The 25,340-nt window shown below is 40.6% G+C and overlaps 1 protein-coding gene across 1 annotated transcript in view; it reads left to right on the forward strand.

The window, feature by feature from the left end:
* Positions 1-2,420: 2,420 nt before the first annotated feature.
* The window catches only part of Myo3a (myosin IIIA), a 179,962-nt gene continuing 157,042 nt past the window's right edge, over positions 2,421-25,340 (forward strand). Inside the window, 3 exon segments of the mRNA XM_050152716.1 lie at positions 2,421-2,427; positions 3,034-3,218; positions 6,896-7,030. Coding sequence (XP_050008673.1) covers positions 2,421-2,427; positions 3,034-3,218; positions 6,896-7,030 — 327 coding nt within the window.

Below are 25,340 nucleotides of genomic sequence, written 5' to 3' on the forward strand. Positions count from 1 at the left end.
GGAGGCGGAAATTTTTTTTTCAATAAAATATTAAAAAAAAAAGAATTACCAAAATAAAAAAAAAAGTAAGTCATGTTCTGACCAAAATTCTCGTTTTGTGTGTGTGTCCAGCTCAAACTCTGTTAATTCTATATCTTTTTCTTATCACTTTAGAAGTAATTGTTTATTCGCCTGGACTACTCTAACATGTCATAAATACCTGTCATAATATGGCATAGTTACATGTTTTAACCTAGCTTTGTATCTCAGAACTTAGTGACGTTGCCCGTGCTTTGTGTTTATATTTGTGTGTTCTCGATTTTATGCCTGTATTTTGAAAACTCAACAGTTATTTCTTAATAGTTGCTATCTGAGAAACAATAGTTGTATTCAATAATATTACTATGTGGAAACAAGTATTCCATTTAATGGCTGTTTTTTTCTGGTTGAAAACCCGTTTTAGACTTTTAACACGATCTAATTGATCTCTTTGTCTAACATTACATTATATGCATGGCACAAATGCTTATTTGCATGACTCAAGAGCAGAGATGTAAGTAGTTACTTTGCCACTGATTATGAAATCATTAAAGAGGATGATTATCATTGATTTACCTCTTTGCATCTTGGATCAAAGGCACAAATTTCATAAAGATTGAATATTCTAAGGACCATTCAAAAACATCTTTTTTGTGTAGTGATGTAATTTTTATCAGGTATTCATATCCATTTATGAGATGATGTGCCCCTTAGTGTAGTTAATCAGGATATGATGATTCGGATTTCCATATTTCCTTTGGTTCTCTATAATCCTTATTTTCCCCACATATTTTCATAAAAAGGTTGGTTTTCTTAAGAACTATTATTTATTTATTCATTCATTAAAGAACCTTATGTTTAAAATCTACTGTGTGATAGGCACAGAGTTAAGCATTATTTAATTTAGAATTGAGTAAGATAGACGAGGTCTCTGCTGTCAGAATTAACAGATTAGCAAACACTTGCTCATTTAACTAATGTTTGCTGACTACTTACCACGTGCTAGCCTTTGTTCTGGGATTTATGGATGCAGTAACAAAAGTGGTAGAGGTAGGGAAGCTCATGTAGCCTACATGGAAGAGTAACACAAAGGAGGGAATGTCAACTTTGAGAATGCCCTTTTAAGAAATGCCTGGTTCAGTTGAGAGTGTAAGAAGGAACCAGTTAATGGCAAACAGAAGCTACTGCGTTGAAGAATGGATGTGCTGCGTTAGATGTAGATTAGTTTGTATTTTTAGTGAGAACACTAAGGATTTTATTTTTTAAATTAATGTTGTGAAGGCGTCCACTGTGAGGTGGTCCAGGAGGCAGTGGGCAGCAAATGGAACAGTCTGAGAAGAGGACAGGGAAAGATGTGGTTTGTAGAGGAGACTCCTGGAAGAGGGGACTATGCTCACTAGGTGAGTGCAGTAGAAATTAGGCACTGTCCATCTCTACATGTGGTCATGCTGGGGTCAAGATTGCTGTGGGGAACTTTTAATTTAAATGCACAAACATAAGAAGATTCAAAGATTACCAAGAGTTGATTATTTTCCCTATAAGATTGTGTGTTTTTTTTTAAAAGGGAAGAAATAAGAACATGGAAAAGATTTGTGATTCTGTAAGTCATCAAGTCTATTCTCAGAAGGACTAAGTGACTAAGCAGTGAAAACAGGAGGGCCAGCAGGTCTACAAGAAATAAAGAATGCGTAGACTGGTGATATGGAGAAATTGAAAGTCATTAGTGTGGCCTAACAAGTAAATTCCATGTGCATATTATGGAGCATTACTACATCTGTTGTGGTAGTTCATTTTTGTGATCAGTTCGAGTGAACTAAGATGGCTTGAGAATTGATAAATCAGCAAAGACTTCCCAGAGATGAGTTCTGACCTAAGAAGTGGGTTTCTAATACCTTGATAGACTCACAGTATGATGGAAGGTAGGAGCTGGGTCTAGTTGGAGGAAGTAGGTTATTGAGGAAATGTCTTTGGGGGTGATATAGCTTGCCTTGGTTTCTTTTTGAACCCCATTTCTCTGTTTCTGTTCACCATGAACATTTCCACCTTGCCATGTCCTCCCTATCATGATGACTGACATCTCTGAAACCGTGAGCCAAAATAACTCTTTTCTCTTTTAAGTTGATTTTCTCAGGTACTTCCCCCCGACTGAAAGTCAGTATATTTATAAGTAGATGGTTCTATGTGTATCTAAGCTTTAATCAAATTTAACATTGGCAAGAATATGCATTTGTATGCATAATTAAAAATCATGAAAAAACATACTAGGAATGCTGAGGGTGTCTTCTTTTTATTTTGACATTAATAAGTGTTCGGATTGGTCATATTCCTTCAAACAAATAGATTGGAAATAATACAGTGGTGCCACGAGCTAAAATGATGCAAGGTAATGACGACAGATAGCGATGCAGAGTGCCGGTGGAGTACAGAGCGGTCGCGTTTGGAAGTGTGGCACCTCACAGATGGTCCAGGGGCTGGAGTTTAGAAAGAAAGAAACAATCTGATGAGTGAAGAGTAGCTGCATTTGGTGTGGGAAGGAGGAAATGAGAGATGAGGCCAAGGAGGTGATGGGTTGATTTTAATGGACCTCTTAGATGATGGAAAGAGAACATCACTATAAAAGCAATAAGAGGACCCTGATCGCTTACAAAGCATTTTTTTTTATCATTTGGGTTTATTCTAAAGTGATTCATTTTATTATAATCCCCAAGTACAAAGAAGTTAGTTGAAAGGATATCAAAGTGGTAAAAAATGGTCACTTTTATTCAAAAAATATTCATGAATAAATACGAAACAATAGTAAATGTAGAAATTGAGTCCTGAAACCCAAGCATTATCAAACTCATTAGCCCACTCACGAGGTAGAAATTAAATCTCCTCTGACTCTGAGGTACATTTGATTGCTGTTGCACACTTTTTATGATTCTGGTGAAAGTGTTAGATAATTTCCCAGCAGCTTACACCTGCCACCTCACACCTCTGCTCAGACAGGGGTGGAACTGTACCGTTTCTCTCCAGTGACTTAAACCTTGGAGATGCTTCCGTTAACTGGGAAAACAATCATCTTTGATAACTTTCCTGATCCTTCGGATACATGGGAAATCACTGAAACCATCGGCAAAGGAACGTACGGGAAGGTTTTTAAAGTTCTGAATAAGAAAAACGGCCAGAAAGCAGCAGTGAAAATTCTGGATCCAATCCATGTGAGTTACTTTGATTTTTTTTTTAATTGTGTTTATTTGCTTGTTAGTTTGTGTATGTATGTTCGTGTGTGCGGAGCAGGAGGTGTAGGCAAGTGTGCATGCATGTGTGTATGTGTGCATATGATGGCCAGAAGGCAAACTCGGTGGTCATTCCTCAGCCTTCATTCACTGTGTTTTTGGAGGCTGGGTTTCTCACTGGCCTGGAACTTACCGCCACTTTCAGTGCTTGACCTGGGTCTGGGGACGGGGGCAGTGAACTTGGGTTTTCCTGATTACACTTTACCAACTGAGGTATGACCTCAGGTCCTAGCTTTCTTGTTTGAAAATCTCTACTTTATTAAACTTGGGAAGCATTTGACACTGGCTCACTCACTGCAGTGTCGTTCTGAAACAAGAGGCAATCAGAAACAGAAGCAGAGGTCTTGTTGGTTGCTCCTCCTATTTATGTGTTTTGTCCATGCAATAAGATGTCTCACGTTCTTAGACAAATATATAAGCACACAATGAAGCCATTGGCTGAACAGCATTTTATTGTTTTAAAAAGTCACAGCAGTACAGACTTTTGGGTCTAGATGTTCTCCTGAAAATCTGGTTATAGTAATCTGACTTCCGTTTTTCTGGCACTCACTTGGGCTTTGGGTAACATTTTTTTTTAAGCCAAACTGGAGAGAATTTTTTTAAAAAATGTTAAACTGCATAATGGTGCCAGGTGATAAGTCAGTGCTCAGGGGATGGGGCATGGGGGGTGGGGTGATGGACAACTGACAAGGCTCTACCCGTGATGAGGAGCTACAGGCAATTGTTGACTTCTGAGAGGGAGAAGCAATCTTCTCCAGTGCTTAGGGGGATGGGGGAAGGGAGGATGGACAACTCAGAAGGCTCTACCCAGATTGAAGACCTGCAGGCAATTCTCCCTCTAAGAGGGAGGATCAGTCTTCTCCAGGATGAGTCCCCTGACATGTCCTCCGGTACCAAATGGCCAGCCCTAAACAGATAGGAACAATACTAAATGGTTTTGGCTGGTGTGTGTGTGTGTGTGTGTGTGTGTGTGTGTGTGTGTGTGCGCGCGCTCGAGAGAGAGAGAGAGAGAGAGAGAGAGAGAGAGAGAGAGAGAGAGAGTCCATAAGTAGAGAAGAATTTATGAATTTGAGAGGGAGAAGTGGATGGAGTTGGAGAAGGGAGAGGCAAGGGTAAAAATTATATAATACAGTACTTATGCATAAAATTCAAAAACATTAATAATAAGTTTAAAAATTGGCATTCTTAATAAAGTCTTCATAAACAAAAATATTAAATTTCCCTCAGAGAAGAAATTTTCTGATTTGCCTAAGTCTTTCCATAGCAGAAATGATGTTGATTTATCAGAGTAAAATTCCTCATTGAAGAACTGGGGTTCCTCTTCAGTCCTGATGTTCTCTCTTGAGAACTGTTCATCTCTCTTCCTTACACTGAACTGTACCCCCAGGCTTGCTTTTTTTAGAACAAATGTTGGCAGTTCAGGAATACCTGAGCCTCCTAGAAATAACTAAGCCTTTCATAATACACAAGTGAGCTGAATGAGTCCCCAAATTCTACTGAGAGTCACTTCTATTAAGAGATTCGTGAACTCATGATGGAGGGATGGCCTGATACAAATGATAAAATAAGGAGGTCCCTGCAGCTCTGAGTCCTTGGAGTGGCCTTTACACTAGGAAAGAGTGCTGCAGAACCACCTGGTTCTTTATTCATCTTAGGAGTGGATCTATTTTGATAATGTATTTGTGCTAAAACCATTATAACTGCAGCATTCCATGTTATTTTTATCAGAAGACCGGGAAGGGCTGCTCTGTTTTAATGTAGGGAACCTGATACTCTCGAAGGGAAGGGTGGGAAAAATCCAGGCTTTGCCGCATTTTTTTCAGTCCCTTGGGAGTTTTACCATTTACATGAAAGGAAAAGACACAAGTTGCATTCTGCCAAAAGTGTAATACTTCTCTTTCCTCTAGCTTTTGGTGTTAGGGTGGGAATTTGCAACAGCAAATTAGTTTAAAGAAACACTAACCCCAACATGCACCCCAAATTAAGGTAGCCATCGCACTCCTTTCCTGTGAGAAAAGCAAGTAGCGTGTAATGCGCATGATCATTCCTCTTCCATAGCTACTCATACATGATGGGCTTACAGCATTTGAAAATCAAGAGCTTTAAATATTTTTGAAGGGGGAGCTGGGTAGGGAGGAAGGGAGAGAGGGAAGGAGACAGAGGGAGAGGGAGACAGAGAGCATGTGGAGGCCAGAGCAATACCTCCCGTCTTCTCGGGAACACTTCCATTTCCTTTGACCACATTGGCCGGGAGATCGCCAGTTAGGCAAGATAAGCTGGCCAGTGAGCATCTTCCAGTGCTGGATTACAAGTGCACACAACCGTGCTGCATTTTCATGAGTTCTGAGCACCAAAGTCAGGTTCCAGTCTTGTGAATAAAGTACAATACACCCACACATTTGTAAAGACCGGGTGTACTGTTAAGATAAAGGGGCCTTAGTATTTGGTGGTATTTATCAAAAATGTTTACATTTGATCCTCTGCAAGAAAGGGATGACATGAACAGGACTGGAAGACAGTAGAGCGTAGACCTCTGTTTTCCACTGAGTATCTCTTAGTCTAGCTTCTTGGAGCTTACATTTTCTTTGTGCTGTGCTGGTTTTCTCTTATTGACTGCAAGTTGCTCCGTATAGACATGGTGTTCTAGAAACACACCTGAGGGGTCTTCCAGTATTTTCCTAAGGTATCAACTCCTCCTTCTTCTAATGGACAAGATGTTAGTTAAGTTAGGCTTATATTATATCATATCGTTTAGTTCCCTTTCAGTGTTCTAAATAGAAATTTATTGCCTGTATAATGTTTTTTTTATATAAACATACTGTGTTCTGAACCAAAAAAACTAACTTTCCAGTCTTTTTATTTGTTTGTTTTAAAATAATGTTTTGCTCATTGCATTCAAATCACTAATAATGAATTGTACAGGCTGGTTTTGTGTGTCAACTTGACACAAGCTAGAATCATCAGAGGAAGGAGCCTCCATTGAGAAAATGCCGCTATGAGATCCATCTGTAATGTATTTTCTCATGTTGTTATCAATGGGGGAGGGCCCAGCCAATGGTGGGTGGTACCATCCCTGAGTTGCTTCTCTTAGGTTCTACATGAAAGTGGGCTGTGCGAGCTATGGAAACCAAGCAGGTAAGCCATGCCCCTCCATGGCTTCTGCATCAGCTCCTGTCTCCAGGATTCTGCCTTGTTTGAGTTCCTGTCCTGACTTCCTTCAGTGATGAACAGCAATGCTAAAGTATAAGCCAAATAAACCCTTTCCTCCCCAGCTTGCCTTTTGGTCATGGTGTTTTGTTGCAGCAATAGAAACCCTGACTAAGACAAGTACAAGTGAAATCATCTAGAGTAGTTCTCCAGTGGCACACAATAATAGCCTTGTAAAATTCAGTTCAATTAATATAGATTGAGATGCATTGAATTAGTACAAAAATGGTAAATTGTAATGAGACATTTCAATACATGTTACAAAGCACAGTACCAATGACTATGACCTTGCTTTAATGAAGTTAAAATTCTCTATTTAGTATCCTTATATAATCTGATTAGCATCATTGTGTTTTCTCATTATTTCCTTTGTATGACCTATTTTAACATAGGATATTGATGAAGAAATTGAGGCCGAATATAACATATTAAGAACACTTTCTGACCACCCGAATGTGGTCAGATTCTATGGGATTTACTTTAAGAAGGACAAAATAAATGGAGATAAGCTATGGCTGGTCCTCGAGGTGAGTGCTCAGCTTTATTTGAGTGATGGGAATTTGTGTTGTGGTCTTGAGATGATTTTGTGTTGATGTCAGTCTGCAGCATGCAAAACCGGTCGGTATGTAGTGTGCTCCTTACCACTGATGTCCTCAGTATAGTGTTGGACCAGTTTGGGAATTGATATATTAGACACACCAGAAAATTAAAAATCTAGAAAGACCACCAAAGATTTTTTTTAAAAAAAAAAGTCTACAACAAAATACTAAAGAAAAGAAGACAAATTTGACCTACAGAAAAACAAGTTACAAGGGAATCTCATCATAATATGCATTTAAAAAATATTTGGCTAGGTGATGGTGGTGTATGCCTTTAATCCCAGCATTTTGGAGGCAGAGGCAGGTGGGTCTCTGAATTCAGAGGTCAGCCTGGTCTACAGAGCTAGTTCCAGGAAAGCTAGGGTTGTTACACAGAGAAACCCTGTCTCAAAAAACAAAAAAACAAAAAAAAAAGAAAGAAAGAGAGAGAGAGAGAGAGAGAGAGAGAGAGAGAGAGAGAGAGAAAGAAAGAAAGAAAGAAAGAAAGAAAGAAAGAAAGAAAGAAAGAAAGAAAGAAAGAAAGAAAGAAAGAAGAGCTGGAGAGATGGCTCAGAGGTTAAGAGCACTGGCTGATCTTCCGGAGGTCCTGAGTTCAAGTCCCAGCAACCACATGGTGGCTCACACCATCTGTGATGAGATCTGGTGCCCTCTTCTGGCCTGCAAGTACACATGCATGCAGAACACTGTATATGTAACAAATAAATAAATCTAGAAAGAAAGAAAGAAAGAAAGAAAGAAAGAAAGAAAGAAAGAAAGAAAGAAAGAGAGCTATGTTCTTCTTTAACCTTTATTGAAAGCTAATGACTTAAACTATAGAAATAAATTTCTACATTTATGGAGAGAAAACCTTGTCCCAAATGGTTTTTTGAGTAAACTGCTGTGGGCAGCTGTGAACTCTGCACTTTTGAAGTTCTAGAGTATGCTTTCTTGAGTGCACAGTCTGCCCTAAGGCAGGTTGCTGAGAGTCTGTCCCTACCTAACGTACTAGTACTAGAATTCAATTTTTCATTATTCAAGTAATCATTAATTCAAACAAAAAACATAAGGAATTTTAAAAGTCCCCCTTTGGCCACCAGAATGGCTCTGAAAGTGAAGGTACTTCCAACTCTAATGGCCTGAATTTGATAACTGGAACACACATGGTGGATGGAGAGAACCAACTCCTCTGAACACAGCCTTTATTTGACTAAGTAACAGCATGATATTTTCTGTATTAGTTATTGTATTAGCATCTGATTGTTTCTTGTGAATATCTATTTGTTTTCATGGAGTAGCTTGTCTTTATTTGTGCTGTTATAATAAAAAAATCCTATAGATTAGTAATTTATAAAGAAAAGAAACAGTGTAACACAGACTGTCTTTAAAATAAAAACTAAAACAAAACACAGACACATGAACAACAATGAAGAAAAGCTGGTAATATAATGGCAAAGGGTAGATCCAGCATACTGGGACCACTGTCCAGTTCAGCTCCATGCTCTTGATACTTTGTGATTCTAGATTCCTAGAAAACTAGCCGAGCCTCTTTGTCTCAATGGTGCCGTTTTAATATTGACAAGTCTGTCCATTTAACCTTGAGAGCCTGTGTACTCCTGCCCTATCTGAAGATCTACCTGTGTCTGGGCTCTTACATTTCTCTGCTCTTTACCTGGCTGGAGCTTATCTCCTGATCCTTGACCTCCTCTGTCCAAGTTTACTTCCCCACATTGCCTATCCTGGAATAGTACATGTGTCACTTGCATTAGTTCCTCTACTGATGTCTGGATTTCTTCTAATTGTTTCTAAGGGAACTGAAGACCCAGTCTCTTCCCTGTGAGTATGAGGCACACCAGGCAGGCTCCAGGGCTCTGATACTCTGTGTGTTGAATGTGAGGGTGTCCAATCTTATGATTGGATGATGGCAGATAATCCCTGTTTTCTGACTCTTGCTGTCTGCATCTCCACCCTGGCAGTCTGTTCTGGGGAGCACTAAGAAACCAGAGCAAACCTTTCAGTTTGTAGCTTGCTCTGCTTCGCTCCACCCGTCCGGATGTGCAGATGTGCTTCCATATTGTAAGAGTTGGGATCTCTGGCCCATTGCTCTCCCATTTTATGTTTTTTTTTTTTTTTTTTGGATCTTAAACTTTGTTTTTATTCCTTTATTAGCATTTAAATAGATATTCATGAGTAGGAGGAAATTAATCTGTCTTTCACCTGTAACCTTTAATTATATTATAGAACCTTCAAAATATAAAATAATGTTTCAAAAAAACTGTTCAGATTCTGAAACTGTGTATTCTGTTATATGACATTTATAAAATTGAGATCATTGCTCCTTAGTATTAGAAATTTTATTTAAAAACCACTTTACATTTTGCAATTATAAGGTAACTTTATATTCTTACTTTAAATTACATACTAAACAAAGCTAAACTCTTATTCATCTACATTTAATTATCCAAGTAGTAGAATACCAATTATGAGCCTAAATATTTCTGCCTTACATTAGTGAAGGATTTTGGAGTTTTTACTTCAGTTTTGCATTTATATATTTGAGCTGTTATTCTGTGTGAGTCTGTACGTCTTGAATGCAATTTTGTATACCCATCAAATACTTCCAGTAGTGTGTGTTGAGCTTTATAAACAAATTAGCAGTGAAATAGAGATCTGGGATCTATGGCTGATATGTGTCTGTATGGGCAAGGGAACCAACAATGACATTTTGCCAAGAGTCAGAAAGTATTAAATAAGATCAGTTCTTCCCATTTGGCCTGTCATTTTTCTATTCTAATAACAATGATTTTTTTTTTAGTATAAACCTTGAAATTTGGGTTTATTTGAATTGGACTGAAAACTCCTGGTAATAGTTAAGTGTATTTTGGAGGTTTTTTTTTTTTTTTTTTTTTTTTTTTTTTTTTTTTTTTTTTTTTTTTTTTTTTTTTTTTTTTTTTTTTTTTTGGTGGTGATGGTTTGTTGTTGTTAGAGAAGAGGCAAATGATTCGCTTAAATGATTAAAAAAAAAACTGATGGAGTGCCGTTCTGACATAATGGATCAATAAGGACTTTGAGGGTTCTCTGAACTTTGCTTATATGCTTTGCTACCAGTGGAAATATTGAGCATTTCCCTAGTAGCCTGAGAGAAAATAATAATGTCATTTGATAAAATAGCATGATGATTATGCTTTATTGTCAATTTGACTGAATTTGGGGTCCTGGAAAATACTGCTGTAGGTGTCTGTGAGGGTATTTTCCAGAGACAAGTAATGGAGGAAAGCCCTGCCCCCAGCCTGGCTGGCACCATCCATAAACTGGGGTCCCAGAATGAATTAAGAGGGAAGCATCCAGGGAACACCAGCATCCCTCCACTCTCTTCCTGCTGGAGATGCAATGTGACCAGCTGCCTCAGCTCCTGCACCAGGACTTCTCCTTCAGCACGTGCCCTTAATTGTGAGCCCAAACAAGTCCCTCCTCCCTGAAGCTGCTTTGCGTTGGGTATTTTATTACAATAACAAGACATTAATACAAATTTCAAGAATCTGATCTAGCTGAACTAACAAAGTTGGGGTGGGCATAAAGAAAGCAAGAAGTTAGTAAACTGGATATATAATTATAATTTGAATATGTAAATTATACTAATTGCGTATACACAGAAGTGGCTGGAAGTACAATTGCCTGATTTATAAATGTGAACAGCACAGGTGCTGCTTAAAGGCACTTTATAGAGAATTGGCCGGGGCATCAATCCTCGGTGCTACAAAATGGCTGCTAATTATACCTCTTATCATAACAAAGCCCAATAAATTATGTTGCAAGAATGTATCCAAAGACTGGAAAAAGAGGGGCTGATGTTATCCAAACAGCCATGCTGACAGCACTCAGCTTAAATGTGAGTCCCACTGCAGAAGGTGTGTGTTGGAGAGGTTGGATGTGAGCTGTGAGTGACAGTCTGCAGGATCCATCAGCCTGCCAGGTGGGGAAGGCCATGCCAGCTTACACAAGTGCCCACAGTGGCTTCACACCGTGGTGACTTACGACTCAATCCAGAATTGACATTGTTGGGGTGGGAATTCTCCATGTTTTGCTTAAGACCATCTATATTTTCACTGTTCCTTTTTTTTGAATTATCATTTTCAACTGTGTCGCTCTTTCCTGAATTTTCCTCCATTTTGTTACTCCGTAAATGTCTGAGCATGGACTATGCTTGAGACTCCTTTTAGGCATTGTTTCCATTTGACTGCTCCGGAAGTTTATTTTGAGTCAAAAGGTTCCCCAGCTAGTGAAAGCCTTTGTTGCTTCCTGATTTTGCGTAGACAAAAGAGAGGGGCATCAGGGTAGGCTGTGGCTCCTGTTTTGTCTTGTTTCAGGGACACCTGTGGAGGTTTGTATTGCACAGTATATTTGATTGTTTGTGATGATGCACATATAAAGGAAAGACAGGTGGCTATGTTTGTTCCATCATGCCTCGCTATATGGTATCTTACTTTTGTCTGGCCTGTTTAGTAAGATATGGGCACTATTTTTGATTTTGAACTTCCTTAACCCCTCGTGTCTCCTGTTGAGGTCTGTATAAAGGTCAGAGTGGTGGGGGACCGAGGAGGTGAAAGTCAGGTTAGGTTCCTGAATATGCTCATCATCCAAACCAGAACAGCAAACAGCAGCGTCATAGCGACTTAAATCCGTCTCTGCTGCTGCTGAGCACAAAGAAAGACTTGAGATGTTACCCTAATTTCCCCCTCCTTGGCTGAATGAACAGTCACATCTTAACTACAGAGGGAAACGCAGACTCAGGAGCCAATTGCTTAGTGTGCTTCAGCCATAATAGCCAAATTACAGAGAGGGACATCCTTCGGTTAAAAGAGCCTTTCTCTCCGCGTGCTCTTCTATAGTAATTGCTCCCTCGATGGCGCTGCTGCAGAAGCTGTTCTGGTCTTCATCTCGGTCCACCCTGGCTTGTTCATTTGTAATAGTGGCACTGCTTTCTCTCATGGCCTTCCAATTACAGCCATTTTTCTCTTTGAAATTATATCCCTTTCAGGAAATCAAAGACTGGCAATTACAGGTGCTATTTGAAAGCACACAAAGAAAATTTCAGTAAATAGTTACAAAGCCTCTCAAATGTTCACTGTAGATCACTGAAATGGTCTTCGTAAGCCATGTGTCAGGCATTCTTGGTTATTCTGTTTTTTCTTATACTTACATCTGGAGAGTAATGTAAGGTCTGTCTTGAGGGGGGAAACTACAGGATGATGAAGAGAACGCAGAGAAGGATTTTCAATTTGTTCCGTATTAACAGACTAATGTTATGTGGCTAGAAGGGGTGACAAGCCAGGGCTCTCTTTCCTCTGGATGAGAGGAAGCCGGGCAGCATGGAAGCTGGCTCCTGCCCTCCTCTGATAGCCCAGCTTTGTTCCCTCTTCTGGTTGGCAGCTCACAACTGCAGCAGAGCAGCAGACTCACAGCATGATTCCTTTCAAGCTCCTGGGGCTGAAAACCCATCCCAGCTGGCCTCTAAAAGGCTGCTATTTTGTGTGCCTGCAAGAGAATAGACAGCAATTACCTGAAGTCATTTCATTTAAGGTTTTGTTTAAAGAGCAAGATGGGAAAACAGCCTAAGTGTCCTCCTTTATGCTGCTTGTCCTAGAAATGCATCAATAATATATGTAAGTCTCACTTGTTCTTCTTGCTGAGTGTACGAGTCAGAGCTTGCCAGCATCACTGTTGCTTGCACGGGAGTGCCAGCTCCTGGTGCCTCGGGGACTGTGATGCTAATTGATAGATTAATAGACTTTATGTGCACCAAAGCATTCCAGCTGATACATTGTTTTCCTTTGTCATAGGTTTTAGTTATGAAGACCCAATGTGTGATGGTGTTCCCCCAAGAACTGTAAACATCCTAGATGAGAGAACTGTTCTCCTTTTGGATTTAGTGGTTGGAGTTTCCAAAGTACATTCCAAAGAGATCAGTTGTCAATAGTACACCTAAAGCACTGGTTACATGCTAGAAATGACACATGATGCACACCACTACATGTGGTACATGAGTGCATATTAGGAAATGTCTTGATGCAGGGGGAGGAGCTTAGTCCTGCCTCAACTTCATGTGCCATGCCCATGGGAGGCCTGCCTCCTTTTGAATGGTGACAGAGGAGGAGTGGATGGGGGAGGATAAAGGGGAGGGAGTTTGGGAGAGAGGGAGCAAGAGGAAAGGAAGGAGGAAAAACTGCGATAGAGATATAAAATAAATGACAAAAATTAATTAATAATAAAATAGGAAATGCCTTTTAGATGGTGTCTGTTTTATAATTGTTTTATCACCTTTTGGCATTTAGAATTCAATATATTAATACATTTTATCAAAACACGTGACACTTCTATATCATAGAAAAGGCTGACCTGCCGCTGCACATGTGTGCATATGCATGGTTGCCCTTACAGAACTTGAGTCTAAGTTATTCATCTGTTTGCTGAATTGGTCATGATGGCAGCTTCTCAGTGCTCAGGAGGGAGCTGGATGAACTTACGTTAGAGATCATCAGTGTGGTGGTGGGGAAAGGATTTATAGCAAAAAAAAATTTATTGCTAGTGATATGGAGAGTATAAATGGACATATTAATAGAGAATAAAAGAGAAGACCTTTGACAAGGAGGGACAAGGGAGGCCTGTCAGTTTAACCTGCTTTGTCCTTTGTGAGTATCCTCAGAGTCACTGAACTATAGCAGCACGGGCCGCTTGTACCAATGGAGCAGAAGATCCGTGAGTGGAGTCTGGGAGCTATTTTATTATTTGTTTATTCTGAGACAGGGTGGTCTCTCTATTATGTAGCCCTGGCTGTCCTAGAATTCACTGTGTAGAGCAGGCGGAACTTCTGAATGCTGAGATTAAAGCTGTGTGCCACCATGGCCATGTGTTTCTTACCCAAGGAAAGTGGAGATTTCTGCTCTGGCCATGACTGTGCTTGTGTCCGGGCAGTCTTCCATATACAAACAGAATACTGTGCAAAACTGGGAAAATCAAAGCATTTGCCAAACAGTGGGAAATGTCGAGCATTATCATCACTTCTCTTCTTTCTCCGAGGCAAGTCCTACACCACAGGCCCCCATCAACTCCCCTGTGTGGACCTGCTCTCTACCGGACAGAACTGCACAGGGAAGCTGGGGAACTGTTAATAAGTAGGGCTTAGCTGCAGATACAAGCCACTAGGTCAGGCGGTGGTCAGGGAACCTTTGGGATCGCAGCTTAGCCCACATCCCCAGATCACTAGCTTCTGTGGTGCTGTGTGAGAAGCCATGCCACACTCCATGCCTTCCTTTCTGAATGAATATGCCCTCTCAGCCCTGAGCCAACTTGGATCTCTCCTCCCTGAAGTTGTTGCTGTCAGGCATCTGAGTAGAGTGCCTAGAAAAGCAGTGAACGCGGAGATCAGAAACGTTCGGCCTAACTGCAAAGGTTGGTCAGAGAGCAAAGAGAAGGGGAAACTGTGCAGAAACTGCCTCCAGAAAGGATATCTGTGCATAAACCCATGTAAGAAGGTGTTTGGAAGCCACGCTAAATGTGTGTAGAATACAGTGTGCAGATGTGCACAGAGAACAAACCAGAGGAGGAACTGCTGTAAGGTCGCAGTCTGCACAGGGCGGGTTTGCTGCATGGTGAGGTGCCCAAGTTCTGACCGGCTGTACCTGAAGCACTTGCTAGGGACCCCAGAAAGTTGTCCATTAGAGGGAAGGATAAGGTAGTCTTAAAATCTTAAATAAGAACTTCCTGGAAGGCTTTAATTAATCTATAAGTTAATTAGCTGCTTTCCAGAATAAAATTCAGTGTTCATTCATGTAAGAAATAAAACCCAGAAAGTCAGTAATATAACATTGACAATGTTCAGTTCCAGTTTTAAGTTATATGAGTATATATGAAAACACAGGAAAAATGTGAAGCAGTCAGAAGGAAATATGATCAGTAGACAGAGGCACTAGGATTAGCAAGTTAGAATTGCAATGCTGTTATAAACATAAAGAAATTAAAGAAAATTAACAATACTAAAATAAGTAGAAACTATAAAGAACTAAGGAGAACCTCTAGAATTGAAACAACAATCTCTATTGAAAAAGTAAACACAACAATTGAGGTTAACTTTGGACTAGATATGTGGAAGAAAAGATGAGTGGACCCGAATACAGGAGCGTCACAGTTGTCCGTACTGAGATCGAGTAAACTAAGAAAATTATGCTAAGAGTCATCAAAACCAAAATGCCAAAATCTGGTAATGAGTAAAATCATGAGCAGAGCAGAAAAGGATGCTTTTCTTCACAGAGGTGTCGCAGATTAACGTGGCCCCTGACATTTCCTAAGATGCCACGGAATGACATGTGTGAAGCATTCAAAGTAAAGGGATGTCATCTTAGAACAGTGAAAATATTCATGAATTAAGGTAAAACAGAAATAGGCATTGTTGTGGTTTGAATAAAAGTGGCCCCTACAGGCCCATAAGGAGTAGCATTATTAGGAGGGGTGGCCCTGTTGGAGTACGTGTCGCCATGTTGGAGAAAGTATGTCATTGGAAGTAGGCTTTGAGGTTTTAGATGCTCAAGTTTTGCCCAGTGTCAGTCTCTTCCTGCTGCTTCTCCAGCACCATGTCTGCTTCATGCCTTCATGCTTCCAACCATGCTGATAATGGACTAAACCTCTGAACTATAAGCCAGCCCCAGTTAAATGTTTTCCTTTGTAAGAGTTGCTGTGGTCATGATGTCTCTTCATAGCAATAAAACATTAAGTCAAGCAAATTTTAAGACTGGTAATAAAATAAATGTAAAGAAACATAAAAACAGGTTAGTGAGATGGCTTCGTAGATAAAAGTGCCTGCTGCCAAGCTTGATGGCCTGAGTTCAAATTCCAGACCTACCACTTAGTAAAAGAAGAGAATTCACCCCCTCAAACTGTTCTCTGAACTCCAAACACACCACGGTGCACATACACGTGCACACAAATTCACATTACACATATACACACACACAGGTGGATGATAGATAAATGATAGGTAGGTAGGTAGGTAGAATATAGATTGATAGAGAGATAGAAAGGTAGATAGATGTAACAAATTTTTTTTAAATGTCAAAAACATCATTTTACATTGCAAGAATATGGTTCCAGGTAAAAATTCAGACCTAGAGAAATATGAGGGTGAATATAACATTGACTTTTATTTTATAGCCTGTTTCAGGAAAATTACTTCCTAAAAGCATGGTTATAAATGTATATTGCTAGGTTATCCACATAAGGGAGAATTAAAATGCATGACAGCAGCAGCAGAGGGGGAGGGAAGGAGGTTTGAGATATGTGTGTTGTGTGTTGTGTGTAACAGCGTACCACTTGAAATATGTGTGTTGTGTGTTGTGTGTTGTGTGTAACAGCGTACCACTTGAAATATGTGTGTTGTGTGTAACCGCGTACCACTTGAAATATGTATGTTGTGTGTAACAGCGTACCACTTGAAAGGAGACTGTGAACATGCTGTGAGTCCTGCCCCGTACTCAAACCGTAAAAACAGACATACAGTTGGTAGGATAGCACCAAACAAGGTAAAACATTCAATCAGATTTAGATAGCAGCTGGGGAAAGGGAGTGAAACAAGAGAATCCAGCTAGGAAGGCAGAGACGGTGGACTTAATTCCAGCCAGAGCCTGCTTTTCGTCTTTCCTCACCTCTGCTAATCTCTCTTCAGATTTCATGTTGTTTCCGTACAACACGTGTTGTGTGTGTCTTTCTACTCTACTTTTCAACTATGAAATTTTCATTTGGTCTTTTTAAAAAATTCTCTTTATTGACTGACCATTTGGTTCTAGATAACCAACTCTCCTCAGCTCTCTACCCAAGGAAGATGGTTTCTCCTGCTCTCAGTGTCTCTCAGCTGCCTGTAGTTCTTCATCTAGGGACGAAGCTTCATGAGTGTTTCCTCTTCCACATCAGCATGTCGTTGTGCAGGTGTTTGGTAACATGTTGGTGAAACTCACGGCATGTGGTTTCTGACATTTGCAGGAGATACAATCTCACAGCGAACTCCAGGTTCCTCTGTTTCTTAGTGTTTCTGCTCTCACTTCTGCAATGATAGCTGAGTGTCCGGTGCAGGAATTATACTGCAGATATGCCCACTGGGACTGCACTCGACAAGTCTGCCCTGAGTGGTTGGGGTTTTCCTTGATGGTCTCTATCTGCTGCAAAAGAAATTTCCTTGATGAGAGAGAGGACTCCACTCACCTGTGGATCGAAGAACAAATACTTAGAATGCAGCTAGGGAATGTGCTGCTCTAGTAAAGTGATGGCTGAGGAGACTCTGTAATATGCATTGAGCAAGTGTGTGTGTGTGTGTGTGTGTGTGTGTGTAGGAATTCACATACACACTCACAAAACAATGATTACAGAAAAGAGGCCATGAATTTTAAAGAAAGGAAACAGGCTAGGGAACATTGGATGAAAGAGGGGAGGAAAGGGAAGGAGAAAATGATGTGATTATAATAAAAAAAATTTTAAATTAATTCTGTATCCTCTATTCCCATATTCTCTATTTGGCAATAGCATCAAACCTCTCTTACTTTAAGGATGGTTTCCTTAGGATTTAAACACCATTTTCATTCTGTCTGCTAGGCACATGGCCTTTCACATGCAGTTCCTGCCGCCTCTTTTTTCCATGGCTAGAACATAGCATTTTCTTATTTCTTCCTTTGTCTCATAATTTTATTATTGAAAACTAGACATTTTGGGTAATCCTGTTGTAGGAATTCTAAATGCTATTCCCTTGGAGGACTTACTATTTGGACTTGTTTATTCAGTAAATGCAACTACACTATTTTAATAAAATGAATTTCCCCTATACCATAAAACCTCTCATGCTATTCCTTAGAGGGCATAGACTTGGTACAGCCACAGTGGTACACAGTGATAGTGCTTTTCACCAGGGACTTGTGTCTACCTTGTAGGGTTGGGGGGTACTCACATATATATGTGAGTGTGTGCATGTCACTGTGTGGATTTGTGGAGGCCAGAGACATCAGGTGGTATCTCTTAGGCTCTGTCTACCTTTTGTGTTGAGACATGGTCTCTCATGAATCTGGGAGGCACCAGCTAAGCTAAAGTCAGCAAGTCCTGGAGATCTTGCTGGTTCTCCCTCCCCAGTGCTAGGATTGCACATGAGTGCTACCTCAGCTACTTGTACACAGGTTCTGGGAACCAGACTCGGGTCATTTGCTTGTCAGGCAAGCCCTTTACCAACTGAGCTTCTCTCCAGCCCTAACTTTATCTTTCTTTGATTTTTCTATAAGCCAATCTGCTTCAGCACTACACCAAACAGTCTTTGAGAACCCCAGTAGACGTTGATCCTCTTTCCTTAAAACAGCAAACCTGCTCTTAGCTGATCAAACTGTGAAGCGGTTGTTGCTCCAGGGCATTGCTGAAATCTTTAGAGGAATCAGTAGACAGTAAGTGGAGGTCAGTAGCTACAGTTGCCCGCTGCTCTCATCACAGCGCCTTGCAACTACCAGAATTTCCACTGTTTTCAGAAGCTTTTTTAGATTTGAACTTCTTACTCTCTTCCAAATAATGTAAGGAACAATGGGGAAGACTGTTCAGCCATGTGTTCTCATGGGCACCTGTGGGCAAAATCTCTGATCCGCTCTGGACCAAGGAACTAGCTTCTATTCTCAGCTTGTCCCTTCTGGCATTGTGCTCCATACTTAACAATCCTGGATGAGAGTGTTGTTAGCCTGCTCAATAGTATTAGGGCCTCTGTCTTGTGTTGGGGGACACAGCAGAGGAAGTAAACCCCTGTCCTTACATGAAATGCAGCTTCTACAGCACAGGCTTGGAGTATTTGAAAATATCACATGGTCTGCATACAGTTTTGTCCTCTGTTAAATAATTCTTCACCTCTTTGTTTTATATTGGTGTTTAGCTTACTAGATACTGCATCCATGAATTCTTATGCTATCATTTTCTAAGGCAAGAATCTTGTGTAATATTTTAAAGGGACTTGATTTCAATGACTTCTTTTTGGAGTCCAGCCTTACACTGACAAAGGAAGTCAACAACATTAGAAGGAAAGAGTATGACATTCTATGTGAGCACGTGTCTGACATTATATGTGAGCACGTATCTGATGTTCTGTGTGAGCATGTGTCTGACATTCTGTGTGAGCACGCATCTGACGTTCTGTGTGATCACGTATCTGACGTTCTGTGTGAACACGTGTCTGACGTTTTGAGTGAGCACGTATCTGACGTTCTGTGTGACTACGTGTCTGACGTTTTGAGTGAGCACGTTTCTGACGTTCTGTGTTAGTATGTATCTGACGTTCTGTGTTAGTACGTATCTGACGTTATGAGTGAGCACGAATCCAACATTCTGTGTGAGCCCCCATCTGACGTTCTTTGTGAGCACGCATCTGACGTTGTGTGTGAGCATGTGTCTGACGTTCCGTGTGAGCATACATTTGTCTGGCTGGGGTTTGTTCCAAAATACTAGTTTGTTGAAATGTTAAGATAAATTTGCTGAAACAAAACGTTCTCAGACTATGGTTGCATTTACTAGAATGAAAGAGTGCATTGGGGAGGAGGGAACCATGAAAATATGTGCTAAAATTCAATTCCCGTGCTTTAAATATTTTCAACTAGTAGGGATAATAAAATTCTCTCCTAATGATCATTTTACAAAAGCATTTATAAGAAATATATTTAGCTCTTGCGGGCGGGCGCGACCCGCTCCGGGGACAGTGCCAGGTGGGGAGTTTGACTGGGGCTGGAGAGATGGCTCAGTGGTTAAGAGCATTGCCTGCTCTTCCAAAGGTCCTGAGTTCAATTCCCGGCAACCACATGGTGGCTCACAACCATCCATAATGAGGTCTGGTGCCCTCTTCCGGCCTGCAGACATACACACAGAATATTGTATACATAATAAATAAATAAATATTTAAAAAAATAAAAAGAAATATATTTAGCTCTTTTAGGCTTTGGGAAAGTTAAGCTATAAGCGAAAAGAAATTTTGTTTCATTTCTACTGAAATGGCTGTCTTACAAGGGCCGATGATGCCAGGAATGGGCGAGGCTGTGAGCAAACCTCACTCTTGCTCAGGCACCGTAAAATGACGTAGTCGTTGCCGAAGTGTGTGTCGCGCTCTCACCTCATCCCCTGCATGCCCTGATGTTGGTGCACGTCCCCTGAACGCAGGCTGAGGGCTCACAGTGCCTCTTTAAAATGAACGGCACAAACTGGGGTAAGCACTGGAAAATGAGGCTGCACTTCTGTGGCTCAGGACAGAACATGGTCTGCTTCAGCTGATGACCTCAGAGCACACGAGAACAAAACAACACAGACAAAGGCAGGAAAGCAAGACTTTCTAGCTGCAGATTTTAACATCCCTTTTCATAAATTTCAGTTAAAAAAAAACCTTCTGTCTTAATAAGGACAAAGGACCTAGAAAAGTTGTCTCTTAGAAGCACTGCAATGTTGCTTATGGAATGACCTCCCTTTGGTCCTGGCTGCTTTAGTCCATATCTGTGTGCTAAAGGGTTGAGAATGCTCTCAGTTAGTGTAGCTCAGATATAGGAAAATTGTGCTCCAATTTTGTGTGATTAGCGAGAAACCGGGCTCTGCTTTCACATTAGGTTGCAAAGCTACACTTTGCGGGGGGGGGGGGGGAATCCTGTCGTGAATTCCCTTCAGTCTATCCTGGTGATGTGAAATTGCTCAGGTTAATATAGCACCATCCATTCTACTGGTGCTTTTCATGTTAAAGCCACGCACGAGGCCATTTTATTTTGATGATCTATCATATCTGCAATTCATTTTTATCTATTTCCATTCTTTTGTTCATGCAGAATTGTCATGTTTCATTTTTAAGTTTACCCTGCATCCTTTACAAAGATTGCATTTGGACTACCGGGGGGAGTTCATTTCATCAGGACAGAAGCTTTACTGTCAGTGAGGAATCAGAATTTGTGCCAGAATTTCCTTTTGGTGGCTGTTTAAAGGCGTGAGCCACAGAGCCATCAGTAAGATGCTGATTTTTATTCCCGTGGTAATTTCTGTGTTTCTATAGATCTTTCCTTTTGTTTTCTGTTTTAACCTACTTCTTTACATTTCATTCCGAAATAAAGGTTTGTGTTCCTCACAACCCTGTTACCTAAAGCTGCTTGAGAAATGGATTTCTTGGGTGGAAAATGTACCATCGAGGTTAGACACATCTGGAAGGAAGGAATTGTGGAGAGCTTGTATTCCTCCTAATCAAGCTCCTCAGCGATTCCCAAATGGTGGACATGACCACAGTCACCAGTGACCTGGTGGGAGGGAGTGTGCTGGAGATGTCCTGCTAAGGCTGAGTACTCCCGGCTTTGTTCTCTGCCTCTTGACCTGTCTGGGACCTCTACTGATCAGCACTACAGAAAGAGACTTCTCCAATGAGGGCTGAGACAAATGAATCTATGGGTAGCATCAAATCATTTGTCGTCAGTTTACTTTGTCTGTTTAGAGGTTCTCCCCTAGGCCTAGGACCTGTCTAGCCACAGGCTCTGAGGTTCTCCCCTAGGCCTAGGACCTGTCTACCCACAGGCTCTGAGGTTCTCCCCTAGGGCCTAAGACCTGTCTAGTCAGGCTCTGAGGTTCTCACCTAGGCCTAGGACCTCTTTAGCCACAGGCTCTGAGGTTCTCCCCTAGGGCCTAAGACCTGTCTAGTCAGGCTCTGGGGTTCTCCCCTAGGACCTAGGACCTGTCTAGCCAGGCTCTGAGATTCTCCCCTAGGACATAGGACCTGTCTAGCCAGGCTCTGAGATTCTCCCCTAGGACTTAGGACCTGTCTAGCCACAGGCTCTGAGGTTCTCCCCTAGGCCTAGGACCTGTCTACCCACAGGCTCTGAGGTTCTCCCCTAGGGCCTAGAAACTGTCTGGCTAGCCACAGGTTCTAGGGCCTGGTTATAACACCAGGCATGAGCTCCATTTTGTGGAGTGGGCCTTAAACCAAAAGGGAAACATTTCCTCCTTCTCTCTCTCTACCATTTCACTACTGTGTCCAGATTAAAAAAGATACTTACCGCCAGGAGGAGATCTCTGTACTTGCGCCCAAGTGGAGAGATTCTGCCTGATTTTAATGTTACCCTTCTCTTTATTTTTCATCATAATTGGTTTCTAAATATGAAAACTTTCATGGCATGCTATAGTGTAGTATAAAATATCAATGAAATAAAAATTAAGGGAAATAATTTTCCTGATATTTTAAAGCATACTGTTATCTCTAAGTAAAATTTAACAATCTGATTTTCATAACTCTATTCCTTTCCTATCAGATAGTGATTATGAGTCTGTTTGTTTTAAACCTTTATCTGGAAAAAAAAAGTGACTATGTTTTTTGAAGACAGTTTCAATTGTTTCTAAGAAATGCTTAGCTAATAGAAATTATGTGATAAATAACTATAGATCTTATGAGAAATCACTGTCTTAATTGATTAAGTAACTCGGGTTCTTTTATAGAGTTTATCAGATGAAACTTAAACAACAAAATTTAAATTTGAAGGGTAAAAATTGCTTATTTGCTTTAGATTTCTGTATTTTTATTTTCAGATAGTGTGTGTGTTTTATGCGTTGGGTAAGAAGGTAACTGCTTTTCTTGTCATAACAAAATAGAATACTAAAGTAGGTTAAGGAAGGAATTGTGCCTCACAGGTTTAGGGTACAGTTGTGGGAAAAGCATGGTGGTGGGAGAGAAAGGTAGTTGCTCACATGGTGTCCAGTCAGGAAGCAGAGAGACTGAGGTGATTGCTCACATGGTATCCACAGTCAGGAAGCAGAGAGACTGGGGGGGGGGGCTGCTCACATGGTGTCCACAGTCAGGAAGCAGAGAGACTGAGGCCCCTGCTCACATTGTGTCCACAGTCAGGAATCAGGCAGAAAAAAATGCTACTACACAGGGGCTTCATCTTTTTCCCTCCTATTCAGTCTGGGATCATAGTCTATATATATAGGATGATGTCAGCCATACTGAGGTGAGTCTTCCCTTCACTGTTAAACCTTTCTGGAAATACCCTCACAGACATATCCAGATGTTTGTTTTCTGTGTGATTTTATATTTTGTATCTATTCAAGTTGGTAATGAAATTTAGGCCATGACACATAATTGTGGTTAATAATTTTGACATGTAAAGGCTGTTACTGTAACCTCTTTATTATTTTATTGTCTGAAAATATTTCCAGTAGTTTATGTTGTCTTATTAAGCTGTAAAATAGAAGATAATGAAATCTTTGAGGGGTCATCATGACCTTTCATAGAATTCTTCCGTAATTAGCGGTCGTGTCTTTTATCTCATGTTCTTGTAAAGCTCTGTTGATATTTCTAGAGGGAGCAGCTCACTTTTCATCATTATTGAGAGCTACATTTTGTGTTTTCCACAGTGGAGCTCTGGATCTTGCTCTGCAAGCTTGCTCAGTGAGTCCTGCACAGTTGAGGACAGGGTCATATTTACGTGGAATGACTTTTTTTTTCTTTATTTACCATTAAAATCTCTCTTGATTTAATTCAAATATACATACTTGTTTCTAAATGTTTAGAGAGTTTAAGTAGAGTTCTAGGGAAATGGCATAATTTCCATCTTGTGAGGGTCACAAAATGTATTACTATCTGTTTGGAGAGAGGCCTAAGCAGTCCAATAATGAATAAGACAGGGGCATAAAGAAAAATTTGATAAAACTAAACTGCACCCTCTAAAGTACAGTTGTGAATTTCATGAGAAATAACCACAGTGAATATGCCTGGACAGCCTGGAGGAAACCACCATATGCCTGTGATGACAGACCACACCTGTGGAGCCAGCCTCTCTAGGCTCTGCAGGTGTTTCTCTTGTGCATCTCCTGTCCACACAGAATCCATGCAATTAATTTTCATTCCTCTAATTAGGTTGTTGTTGCACCAGTTCTAATTGGTCTTAATAATAAAAACCTGGAGCCAGACATCAGGGTAAATGCTGAAAGATCAACGAGACAAAGGAGCAAGCCACAGCCAACTCTGACCTTGCTAACCCCTCAGCTGAAAAAGGGCTGAGCTCCTGTCTCTTCCTTCTGCCCAGCTATATCACTTCCTGTCTGTCTGTACAGACCTCCAGACCTCTATGGTTAACTAGTGGCTAGATCCACCCTCTGCTCTTCAGGCAAGCTTTATTTGTTAGAGCCATAGACAAAATATCACCACTTGTTGTTGGTTTTATTTTAATCCTGGCACTGTTAACATTTTGGCCTGCATGATTCCGCACTGTGGAAGGCCGTCTTCTGAGCTTCTGGATGGTTGGCATCACCCTTAACCTCTAGATGCCAGCAACAGCTTCCTAGCACCAGTGATAAAGATTATCTCTAAGCATGGTGAGGTATCCCTGAGACTGCACCTGTGAACCACAGGTGTTCTAGTTCTTGGCATATGCTAATAACTCAATAAGTATTTGTGGAACATGAATAAATAAATTGTGATTCTTCTAAAATGCATTTTTAACTGAAATTGCTATTATGATGAATCCACATCTGTATGCATCATGTCAAGAATATTTCCTGGGTCAGTACATCACTTCTGTAAAAAAAAAATACTGGATATAAAATTTAGCTCTGAAGTGTGTTAGCCATTAATGCCTATAGGAGAAGAGTGTTATTTTCTCCCATTGTTCATGCTTCAGTAAATAACCTCCCACTCGAGCCCATGCAAACAACTCTAACTAAATGCAGTGGAACACACACATAAAGAAGACATGAGAGTAGAAGGGTGACCTCTTGGAAAGAAGGGTTTCAACAAGAAAGGATGGGGATGAGAAGGCAATAGGAGCAAAAAAATGACTAAAATTCACTATATTCATGTTTATACCGTGAAAGAATAAAAATGTGACTAACACAGTGATGTCAACCTAAACAAAACAATAAGCTGAGATCTTCTCTAAATGCTCATTTTTCATTTTATAACAATATAGCCCACAATGGGAATGTAGCTACAAGAGGAAATACAGGAATATTCAAAGAGGTTGAGACAAGAAGGAAGCTTTTAAAGACAGAAAGAAGAGGGTAACATTAGCTGCTTTGAAATACTATCCACGGTGTAGTGTTAACAACGGGAGTGGCATCAGTCAGAGGTAGAGCACACACTTCTGTGTAGACGTGCTTGAGAACATACTTTTGTATACAGGTGGCCTCCATGCAAGTGTGTGGTCCTGACAGATTTGGTCATAGCATACTCCAACAGTACTGTATAAGAGCCTTT

This window comes from Alexandromys fortis, unplaced genomic scaffold (genome assembly GCF_014885135.2).
Source record: "Alexandromys fortis isolate MF-2015 unplaced genomic scaffold, M_Fortis_MF-2015_v1.1 scaffold_54, whole genome shotgun sequence".
Lineage (NCBI taxonomy): Eukaryota > Metazoa > Chordata > Mammalia > Rodentia > Cricetidae > Alexandromys > Alexandromys fortis.